General features: G+C 41.0%; 1 protein-coding gene across 1 annotated transcript; it reads right to left on the reverse strand.

Annotated features, from left to right (window-relative positions):
• Window positions 1-1,289: 1,289 nt before the first annotated feature.
• On the reverse strand, window positions 1,290-6,446 carry LOC148787759 (uncharacterized). Its single transcript, XM_088881359.1, has 8 exons — window positions 6,239-6,446; window positions 5,234-5,811; window positions 4,449-5,124; window positions 4,102-4,383; window positions 3,410-3,889; window positions 2,977-3,320; window positions 2,500-2,779; window positions 1,290-2,338 (listed from the first exon to the last, which is right to left on the reverse strand). Exons 1-8 carry the CDS (start codon window positions 6,444-6,446, stop codon window positions 1,290-1,292), a joined length of 3,897 nt encoding a protein of 1,298 aa, XP_088737485.1.
• Window positions 6,447-11,581: the final 5,135 nt, after the last annotated feature.

Below are 11,581 nucleotides of genomic sequence, written 5' to 3' on the forward strand. Positions count from 1 at the left end.
GATTGTAATTTCTTTTTACCAACATGTGATTGTGAGTAGGAGGTTTTGCCAGTGGGGTTTTCCTTTCTTGGATTTTGTCACATTTTTACAGAAAATTGGGGTGGGAAAATGGAGAAGAAAAACGAGAGAGAGAAGAGAAACAGAAACTTCATAAAATTTTCATTAAGAAACTGGAAATGGGTTCCTCCTCAGTACATAAACACCCAACACATCACTTTTGTTGGGTACGAGACCCACGGTGGTATCCCTTTTTCAACAAAGCCTAACCAACTATTACACTTGATATGGAGTACGAAACTCCTTTAAAATTACAAACCGAGATTACAAATATAATGAACAATACACAAAGTAAATAAAAGAGATAAGTGAATAAGAAACCGTGATTATAATGGCGGCTCAGGAACAAGCCAGATTCAGCAGAAACTAGGGTCACGGGTCACAGAGCTCCGAACTCACAGAAACTCGGCCCACGGTTGCACCTCACACCGAGGGTGGTTCACACAGACCACGAACAGGAAACCCGCCTCACAGCCGTTCACACAGAACACGAACAGGAAACCCGCCTCACAGCCGTTCACACAGAACCGGAAGGGTAGGAGTATTTCACAAAGGAGTGCTCGGTTTTTCTCTCTCACTCTCACCCGAGTACAAAGGCCCCTATTTATATGGAGAAATAGAGCCGTTGGACAAGAGGGTTTTGGGGTGGCTTTCCTTTAGCCATTGGTTTGGCTAAGGAAAGCCACCACCATTAACGGTGGTGGAAAAGGTAACATGAATCCGCCATAGAAGGCAACAAGAAGAAAGAGAGGGAGAATTCTCATCGGCAGCGGCGCAGAGGGGTGAAATGAGAGAGAGAGTTGACTTAGGGTTAGATAAGTAGTGTTACCTGGGTCCGATCAAGAGCGTCGGGTTCTGGGTCGGGTGAGGGCCATCCGAATGGGTCAAGGTTTTAGTGGGCCGAGCTAATGGGCCTACTGATAGTTTGGGTCATGGGCCACATATATACCAACAACTTTCAATAATTTAAATTACAATTCTCAAAAATATGCCTAGAATTGTATGGACCAAGCTCGCGCTACCTTCCTCTGTCTATTTCCTTCTGCAGAAACCTGAGCTCCCGTAACTCAGACATTGCCTCCCACGCCTGCACCAGGAGCTGCCACGTGTCCTTCCTTCTCTCCTTCAGCAGCTCCCAAAACGGCGTCGTCTTCTGCCAAAATCCCCAATTCCCCAGCTCGCCCTAATTTCACTGCGGGAACGGTGTCGTCCTTGCCTCGAATGCCCAATCCCTATTTTAATTCAGGTGTGCCCTCGATTGGACGGCTCGGATCATCCTTCTTCATCCAACGGCCACTTAAAGAAGTCGCATTTCCTTTCAAAATCGTGACATTCCCTCCTCCTTTTTTTCTTCCTTGTCCCCAAGGATCAAAATCTGGGAAACAAGCTGCCATGGAGTGATAATCTTCCCAGGTTGCCTGCTCTGGAGAAGAATGAGACCAGTGGATAAGAACCTGTGGTACCCCAACATTGTTCCTGGGAATGAGCCTCCTTGCTAGAATTGCCAGTGGAAAAACCTTGTAAACTTCATCTTCAAGCTCCGGCAAGTTTACAGAAGGTATGTATTTTGAGCCAATTTTTTTCTTCAAAAGTGAGACATGGAAAATGGGATGTATTTTTGACTCAGGTGGAAGGTCTAGCTTGTAAGCCACCTTCCCAATCCGTTCAATTACCTTGTAAGGACCAAAATACCTTACAGAAAGCTTCAAGTTCTTCCTCAGAGCTATGGAAGCCTGTCTGTAAGGCTGCAACTTGAGGAAGACATAGTCCCCAACCTCAAACTCTCTCTCAGTTCTCTTCTTGTCTGCATAAGTCTTCATTCTTTGCTGTGCATTCTGGAGATTTTCCTTTAGCAATTGTGTGACCTTACTTTTGTTCTTCATTAATTCATCCACATCAGAGTGGAGACTCTGCAGATAGGGACCAATAGGCAGCTGATTTGGGGGGTATCCATATAATGCCTCAAATGGAGTAGCCTTTAGTCCTGAGTGAAAGGTAGTGTTAAACCAGAACTCTGCAAGGGTGATCCACTGAGACCACTTCTTGGGATGCTGATGACACATACATCTAAGATAAGTCTCCAAACACTGGTTCACTCTTTCAGTTTGACCGTCTGTCTGAGGGTGATAGGCAGTGGACATATCTACGGACACTCCTGTTAAGTTGAACAGCTCCTTCCAAAAATGGCTGGTGAAGACTTTGTCTCTATCAGACACAATACTAAAAGGTAGACCATGTAGCTTATAAATGTGTTCAAAGAAGATTTTTGCAATGCTAGATGCTGTATAAGGATGTTTTAAGGCAATGAAGTGGGAATACTTAGTTAATCTATCCACCACCACCAATATAACTTCCTTCCATCAGATTTTGGTAGACCTTCTATGAAATCCATTGAAATACATGCCCATGCTTGTTCAGGAATGGGTAATGGCTACAGTAGACCTGGATATGCCTTGTTCTCACTCTTTGATCTTTGACAGACCTCGCACTCTGTCACCCATGTGTGAACTTCTTCTTGAGCATTAGGCCAAAAGAACAACAACTTTAGTCTCTGTAAAGTACCTGTTATTCCAGAGTGTCCTCCCAAAGTTGAATCATGCACTGTATGTATGATTTTTCTCCTCATATCCCCTTGACTACCCACACATATCTTGTTTCCCTTCCTTAAAATTCCTGACTCAAACTTATACTCAGGGTAAGACTGGTTATCAAGAATTTTTGCCTGTATTATGGGTTGAAACAAGGGATCTCCAGCATAACTTAATTGAAGCTCTTGCATCCATAGTGGTAGTTGAGTGGAAATGGCATGATTTTCTCCTTCAACTAAAGTGTGCTCCCTCCTAGAAAGAGCATATGCTGCCCTATTCTCATTCCCTTTTTGTAATGAACTTCATAACTCAACCCCAAGAGTTTAGTCACCCATCTCTGCTGCAACGCTGATTCTACCCTTTGATCCAAAATATGCTTGAGGCTCTTTTGATCAGTTTTGATAATAAAATGGTGTCCTTGGAGGTAGTGTTTCCATTTGGTGACTGCCAGTAGAAGGGCTAGGAACTCCTTCTCATAAGTGGATAGCCCCAGGTTCTTAGGAGCCAAGGCCTTACTCAGGTATGCAATAGGCCTACCTTCTTGCATTAGTACTGCCCCTATTCCCTTCCCACATGCATCTGTTTCCACAATGAAAGGTTTTGTGAAATCAGAAAATGCCAACACAGGAGCAGTTGACATCACACCCTTTAGGTGGTTAAATGCATCTTCGCTTCCTTATTCCATAAGAATCCATCTTTTTTCAGCAATGATGTTAGAGGCTTGCTCAGAATTCCATACCCTTTTATAAACTTCCTGTAATAACCTGTTAGGCCCAAGAATCCTCTCAGTGCCTTGAGTGTAGTAGGAATGGGCCAGTCCCTCATACATTGGACTTTCTGTTGATCAGTAGCCACCCCTTTATCAGAGATGATGTGTCCCAGATACTCTATCTGTGATTGAGCAAATGAGCACTTGCTCTTTTTGGCATAGAGCTTGTGCGTCCTCAATAATTCCAGCACCTTCCTCAAGTGTAGCAGATGATCATTCCACCCCTTACTGTAGATTAAGATGTCATCAAAGAATACCAACACAAATTTTCTAAGGAAAGGTTCAAATACCTGATTCATTAGAGCTTGAAATGTGGCTGGAGCATTGCATAATCCAAATGGCATGACAAGAAATTCATAATGGCCACTGTGAGTTATAAAGCTAGTTTTGGATATATCCTCTTGCCTCATTCTAATCTGGAAGTAACCAGACCTCAAGTCTATTTTAGTGAAAAACTTGGCCCCATGTAACTCATCTAACAGTTCATCAATTACAGGTATGGGAAACTTGTGTTTTACTGTGAGCCTATTGAGGTATCTGTAATCTACACACATCCTCCAACCCCCATCCTTTTTTTTAACAAGTAGAACTGGTGATGCAAAGGAACTTTGACTTGTTCTAATAATTCCACTCCTCAACATATCCTGTACAATTTGCTCAATTTCAGTTTTTTGTCCATAAGCATACCTGTAAGGTGGCTGCTTCTTATGGCATCAGGAATGAGCTCAATTTTGTGCTTTATGGCTCTCTCAGGTGGTAGAGATTGGGGTTCTTGGAAAACATCATCATAACTCTGCAGCAATCCTTGTATCATTGGGTCTCCAACCCTCTGATCAGTGGTGTTGTGCGTAGCAAATAATTGGCTCACCAGGTAATAGGTTTTTCTTCCTAGCAATTCACTCAAGAGACTTGTAGTTGTAGCTTGAGATTCCCCCTTCCTAGCCAATGCCTTGAGAGTGATCTCCTTCCCTTTATGAGTCACCGTGATAGTCAGTTGGTGAAAATCCAACTTGACTGGATTATGGTCCTCCAACCAGTCACAGCCCAATACAAAGTCACATCCCCCCAGCTTGAGTGTCCTGATGGGATATGAGAAAACTGATTCCCTTGCATTTCCAACTGAAGTTGTGGACAGAGGGTCTTACTCACCAGCTTAAAACCACCAGCTACTCTTACCTTCATAGGAATGGTCTCCTCAGTTTTTAAATCCAAAGCCTTCATTACCTTTTCATCTATAAAACTGTGGGTACTACCACTATCAATCAGTATTTGGATCTCTCTCCCATTCACATTCCCTTTCACTCTCATTGTTCCATGGCTCAACTTCCCAGATATAACATGTAGTGAAACAGAAGCATCATCCTCTTCTACTTCTTCTACCTGTCTCTCTAATTGCCCTGTGTCCTCCTCATAGGCCTTCACCTCCTCTTCATCCATAAGGACATAGGAATATCTTACCTTGCACTTATGCCCGGGTACAAAGACCTCATCACAATTATAACACAGATTCTTTTCCCTTCTTGCTCTCATTTCAGCTTCAGTAAGTAACCTTCTAGGCTGACTGTTTTCATTTCTTGCCTTGAAGGTCGGCTTATAGGAAGGTTTGTAAGCCGGGGCCTTGCTTACAGGTTTGTAAGCATTCTTCAGAAGATTGTTCTTCAGGGGCTGTTGTGACTTCTTGATGATAGCATGTACACTGACTCTTGTTTTCTAGCAAACATGATGGCTTGATTGAGGGTTGCGGGTTTCAGAGTTATTATATGCCCTTTAAGTTCTTCATTCAACCCACTAATAAATTTCATCATAAAAAACTCCTCACTAAGTGTTTGTTGAAAATCAGCATTTGAGCTTCCAACTCCTCAAACCTCTCTAGATAGGCGTTCACAGTTGTTTCTTGGTGAAGTCTGTTAAAGTCCGTCACCACTCTCTCATAGTCCACATTTTCAAATCGTTCTAGCACATTCACAATGAGTTCTTGCCAAGTGGGCACTCCCCTTTTTTCCACATAACCTTGATACCACAGTTCTGCTCTTCCTTGCATATGGATTGAAGCCAATGCTGTTTTGTGACCTTCTGGGATGGGTATCATCTGAAAATAACGTGTGCATCTTCTGATCCAAGCTCTGGCATCTTCCCCCTTGAACATTGGAAACTCCATTCTGTGAATAGAGTTATAACTCATCTCATTTAAGCTGGTGTTTTCTCCACCTTCAGTCTGCTGTGGAACTATCCTTGAGGAGGATCCCTTGTCCATGGTTGTCGTCAGTCCTTCCCCGAGTATTGATTTGTTCCTGTTGTAGTTCTGCAACTGAACAACTAAGCTCTGAAGTTGTTGTTGCATAGCGACAATGGCATTCTCAATGTTGATCACAGTGGAGTGTAATCCTTCATGTGCCTCTGTTAATTGATCAAAACGGGCATTGTTGTGTCTTCAGCTACTTGTCTTTTTAATCTTTCATCCACCAGCATGATATCAGTTTTCTTTTGTGCTTCCTGCAGTTTTTTTAATCTAGTGCCGTCTGCCATTTTCAATCCAAGGATCGAGTGGCTCTGGTGCCAAATTGTCACGTTTTTACAGAAAATTGGGGTGGGAAAATGGAGAAGAAAAACGAGAGAGAGAAGAGAAACAGAAACTTCATAAAATTTTCATTAAGAAACTGGAAATGGGTTCCTGCTCAGTACATAAACACCCAACACATCACTTTCAATAATTTAAATTACAATTCTCAAAAATATGCCTAGAATTGTATGGACCAAGCTCGCGCTACCTTCCTCTGTCTATTTCCTTCTGCAGAAACCTGAGCTCCCGTAGCTCAGACATTGCCTCCCACGCCTGCACCAGAAGCTGCCACGTGTCCTTCCTTCTCTCCTTCAGCAGCTCCCAAAACGGCATCGTCTTCTGCCAAAATCCCCAATTCCCCAGCTCGCCCTAATTTCACTGCGGGAACAGTGTCGTCCTTGCCTCGAATGCCCAATCCCTCTTTTAATTCAGGTGTGCCCTCGATTGGACGGCTCGGATCATCCTTCTTCATCCAACGGCCGCTTAAAGAAGTCGCATTTCCTTTCAAAATCGTGACAGATTTCTCTGTACTGAGGCAAACGGCTAGCTCCGTTGTACCTCAGCCGCTGTTGTTTTTCCCCGAGGTTTCTGCCTTGTGCAGGGGCACCATCAGGCCCTTGTTCATATCACCCTCCGCCGCAGGTTATTGAATCCATCGTTTAGGCTCATAATAAATTAAAAGTTGCTCCTGCTACTCAGCCGAGAGCCTTGAGCATTGTACAAGGACGTGCTGTAGGAGTAACCCATTACCTTCTGGGTGGAATTGCCACAACATGGGCGTTCTTCTTAGCAAGAATTATTGCAGTAGGATAATGGCTAGGAGGATTTGAAAGGCATTATGGCATTAAGATTTCCAAGGTTTAGCCAAGGGTTAGCTCAGGACCCCACTACTCGTCGTATTTGGTTTGGTATTGCTACCGCACATGACTTCGAAAGTCATGATGATATTACTGAGGAACGTCTTTATCAGAATATTTTTGCTTCTCACTTCGGTCAATTAGCAATAATTTTTCTGTGGACTTCCGGAAATCTGTTTCATGTAGCTTGGCAAGGAAATTTTGAATCATGGGTACAGGACCCTTTACATGTAAGACCTATTGCTCATGCAATTTGGGATCCTCATTTTGGTCAACCGGCCGTGGAAGCTTTTACTCGAGGGGGTGCTCTTGGCCCAGTGAATATCGCTTATTCTGGTGTTTATCAGTGGTGGTATACAATCGGTTTACGCACTAATGAAGATCTTTATACTGGAGCTCTTTTTCTATTATTTCTTTCTGCCATATCCTTAATAGCAGGTTGGCTACACTTACAACCGAAATGGAAACTGAGCGTTTCGTGGTTCAAAAATGCCGAATCTCGTCTGAATCATCATTTGTCAGGACTCTTCGGCGTAAGTTCCTTGGCTTGGACAGGACATTTAGTACATGTGGCTATTCCTGGATCCAAGGGGGAGTATGTTCGATGGAATAATTTCTTAGATGTATTACCGCATCCCCAAGGGTTAGGCCCACTTTTTACAGGTCAGTGGAATCTTTATGCTCAAAACCCTGATTCAAGTAGTCATTTATTTGGGACCTCCCAAGGAGCAGGAACTGCCATTCTAACTCTTCTTGGGGGATTCCATCCACAAACACAAAGTTTATGGCTGACTGATATTGCTCATCATCATTTAGCTATTGCATTTATTTTTCTTGTTGCTGGTCATATGTATAGAACTAATTTTGGGATTGGACACAGCATCAAGGATCTTTTAGATGCACATATTCCTCCGGGAGGGCGATTGGGACGTGGGCATAAGGGTCTTTATGATACAATCAACAATTCGCTTCATTTTCAATTAGGCCTTGCTCTGGCTTCTTTAGGGGTTATTACCTCCTTGGTAGCTCAACACATGTACTCTTTACCTGCTTATGCATTCATAGCACAAGACTTTACTACTCAAGCTGCATTATATACTCATCACCAATATATCGCAGGATTCATCATGACAGGAGCTTTTGCTCATGGAGCTATATTTTTCATTAGAGATTACAACCCGGAGCAAAATGAAGATAATGTATTGGCAAGAATGTTAGACCATAAGGAAGCTATCATATCTCATTTAAGTTGGGCCAGCCTCTTTCTGGGATTCCATACCTTGGGGCTTTATGTTCATAATGATGTCATGCTTGCTTTTGGTACTCCGGAAAAGCAAATTTTGATCGAACCCATATTTGCTCAATGGATAAATTCGGCTCATGGTAAAACTTCATATGGGTTCGATGTACTTTTATCTTCAACGAGCGGCCCGGCATTCAATGCGGGTCGAAGCATCTGGTTGCCCGGTTGGTTAAATGCTGTTAATGAAAATACTAATTCATTATTCTTAACAATAGGTCCTGGAGACTTTTTGGTTCATCATGCTAACCTTGACCCTTCACTCCCTCTCTGCTGATCTTTTCCCCCTTTTTTCTTTCGGCTGTTTTCTTGGGTGAGAAGCTAACATGAATAGAGTAAATGTAAAATGAAGGTGAGAAGCTGAAAACGTGCGACTGTGGCTGGACGGTGGTTTTGGGTAAAATGGTGGGAAAGAAGACGGTGGTTTTCAGGATTTTTACCGGTGGATTTTTTTATTTTTTGGATTTGTCAGGCGCCATATCATTAGTACAATTTCTCCCCAGAACTATGAGATCAAGATTCAAAAAAATCATAAAAAATGCCCATCCCGAAAAAAGAAGGAGAAGAAGAAGAAGAAAAAGAATTCACATTCGTCCGAACAACACAAATCAATATAGACCATTTCGTCCGGGTGTATTAAAATTGGGGAAATAAAAGAAGAAGGTCAAGAAAATCAAGAATTTAACGCCCAAAATCATTTGAAGAATAAAGAAAAACGAATCGGAAAATAGAGAGAAGTCATACCAAAGTGAAGAGAGAGAGTGAGAGAATGCTTTCTGTTTCTTGGTATGAAGATGATGACAACATGTGCAGTATCACTTTCTTGGAACTCCAACCCCTAAATTGCCGTTCAGCCCCTCACCCCTCCAACCCCTTCTTTTATTAATTTCTTTTTTTTAATTTTATGTAAAATAAAAAGTAATAAACATTCGTATTGTTTGATTTCATAGTATCTCAAAATTATAAAATAAAGTAAATATACAAATGCATACATCTTAAATATTTATATTAATTTTTTCCATCTAGTTATTAAATATTTAATTATAATAAGTTTAGATTATATTTCAAAAGACTCTAAAGAAAATACTTACTTCAATAAAAATTGTACCAATTCTCTGACTCATTTTTTACATCATTTTGATTTAGATGTTTTGGACTGTTGAATGTCAAGTTCCATAATCATGTCACTGTTTAATTTTGTACATGTTTAAGAAACTCATTACTTGAGAACTTAAATTGGTAGTCCAGTTCAGTAGGAGCACACCCAGAATAATTATCCATCTTACAATATAATTAAGTTTATTTTTACACTTTTAATATTACTTTCTTAAATATTATTTGAGGTACTATTTTCAACTTTGATCGTTCCAAAATAATATATGTATGCAACACTTGCAAAAAAAATTTCTTTCTTCCCTCTTTTCCTCCTCTCTCTCTCTTTTTCTCCCCCATCTCCCCCTACCCCCCTGCCAACTCGTCTGTCTCTCTTCTCTCTCTTTTAGTCTCTCTCTCTCTCTCTTTCTCTCATGCCCCACCTCCCCCTGCCCCTATCGCCCATTCCACACTTTCCCCCGCCCGCACCACCAGGTAAGTGTCCCATTTTTTGGTATTTTTCTATTTGATTTATTTTAATTTTTTTGGGATTCTTTTCCAGAATGACGGTGTCAAACAAAACCATGGAAAGAATCATGCGGCAAGATTCCAACCTCAGCCCATATGATGGATTTAGGATTGGAGGAATTGGGAAAGTCCTGAACCAGATAGGACTAAACCAAAGGAAGCATCACATAATCTACAAAGTAAGTTCAGGTGAGTTTGCTATACCTATGGAACTTACTGGTAATGTGATGGAAATGCAGTTAATTCCTAAAGAAGAAATTCTTGAAGAATTGAGTAAGCTTAGAGAAGAAGTAGCCGTTACTATGAAATGGATCCACATAGGAACTATTGAAGTAGTAATAAAAGCAACTTTTAAGGAAGGGATTGATTCAGAAATACATTTATCAATAATGGATAGAAGAATCAATAACTTAAGAGATGGTTGTCTTGGAACAATGATAGGTAACTTGTATGCAGGAAAACTGATGTTTGACATTCATCCTAGGATTGCATACAACCTAGCAAACCAAGATTTTAGTAGAGTCTTAACCCTTCATCAAGATTTTAAAAGAAAAGATCTAATGAGATAAGGAAATAGACCGTATTCTATAACTTATAGAATTGCATATGCCCTTTCCAATACGCATCATTCAGATTTGTTTCTTAGGAAAGAGTATGTTGAGATTCCTAGAATTTTCAAGGAGTTCGCTAAGGTCATGACACCAGATCCTATTAGGATACCTAGAATAGGTGGTGTTGATATCATCATAAAAGATCACCCAGTTTTAGATAAACAACTTAGCTCTAGAACTGATTTCAGTAGTCGAATGTCCTTTTCGGAAGATAGGATTACAGGCTATAAAGGAAAGGAGAAAGAATTATTAAAAGCTTTAACTCCTCAAGAGATTAGGGTAGATAACGTAAAACTTAGATGCCCTGAAGGATGGAAAGAAATACAAGTTATATTTGACATCACTAAGAAAGAGAATTTTTTCCCTTGTGATGACTTATATCATTTGCAGCAACCTGTTGTTGGAAGATATGAAGGCATGTTAGAAATAGCAGGTCATGAATTTTAGTTGCAGGTGTTGCAGGAAGAGAAAATGGGAGTATGATTTTGGGGTTAAGTTTCCTCGAAGATCATAAACCATGGGGAAGAAAAGGCAACGGAATGGAATTCAGTCTTGATGGTGTCACCATAAGGATTGAATGACAAGTCCTTTTTCTATATACATATCTGTTGGTATGTTATATGATCAATATAAGACGGAGTATTTTGCAGCTTATATTGATTCAGGATCAGGTATTTGCACGACAAAACCTGGAGTTTTCCCTAAGAAAGCAAGGGAAACTTTACCCGTCATTGCAGGAAGAGATTTTTCACAAAAAATCCTGATACTCAATAAGGGAATACGAGAAGCCAAGATCATGATTGGAGGAGCATTTGGATCACCCTGGTTTAGGGTAAAAACACCTCCTATTTACTTTCATGATACAGGTGCCGATATCTTGCTAGGTAACAATTTCATTCAAACATTTGCAAGATATATGCAGGATAATCAAAGGAATCTGTTAATCTTTACTACTAACTGTGGTAGTGAGATACAGGTGTTGCGAAGAGAAAAGGCATTCAACAGGATAATGCCAATAAATTTTCGCAGCAAACGTGGTGACTTTGATGCCAAATTAACTCATCCAAAAATGCAGGATAAGAGGAAATTTGGTAAGGTCCTTTTGTCTTTCAGGCAACAGGGACTCATAGACAGCGATAGCTCCTATAAGGAATCCGAGGAGGAAATCCTAAACCTTAAAGAAGCACTACTAGGAATGAAAGCACTCGACATCAGCGAA

This window comes from Sesamum indicum, linkage group LG6, assembly GCF_026168435.1.
Source record: "Sesamum indicum cultivar Baizhima isolate 11 linkage group LG6, ASM2616843v1, whole genome shotgun sequence".
NCBI classification, from domain to species: domain Eukaryota; kingdom Viridiplantae; phylum Streptophyta; class Magnoliopsida; order Lamiales; family Pedaliaceae; genus Sesamum; species Sesamum indicum.

What these genes read in the sequence shown, in the direction of transcription:
- LOC148787759 (XM_088881359.1), bottom strand. Translation starts at nt 6,446, where the DNA reads ATGAAGAAGGATGATCCGAGCCGTCCAATCGAGGGCACACCTGAATTA. An exon ending in AAGAAGCAGCCACCTTACAG is followed by an intron (nt 3,890 to 4,101) that starts GTATGCTTATGG and finishes ATGAACTGTTAG; the next exon opens with ATGAGTTACATGGGGCCAAG. An exon ending in TGAGAACAAGGCATATCCAG is followed by an intron (nt 2,339 to 2,499) that starts GTCTACTGTAGC and finishes ATCCTTATACAG; the next exon opens with CATCTAGCATTGCAAAAATC.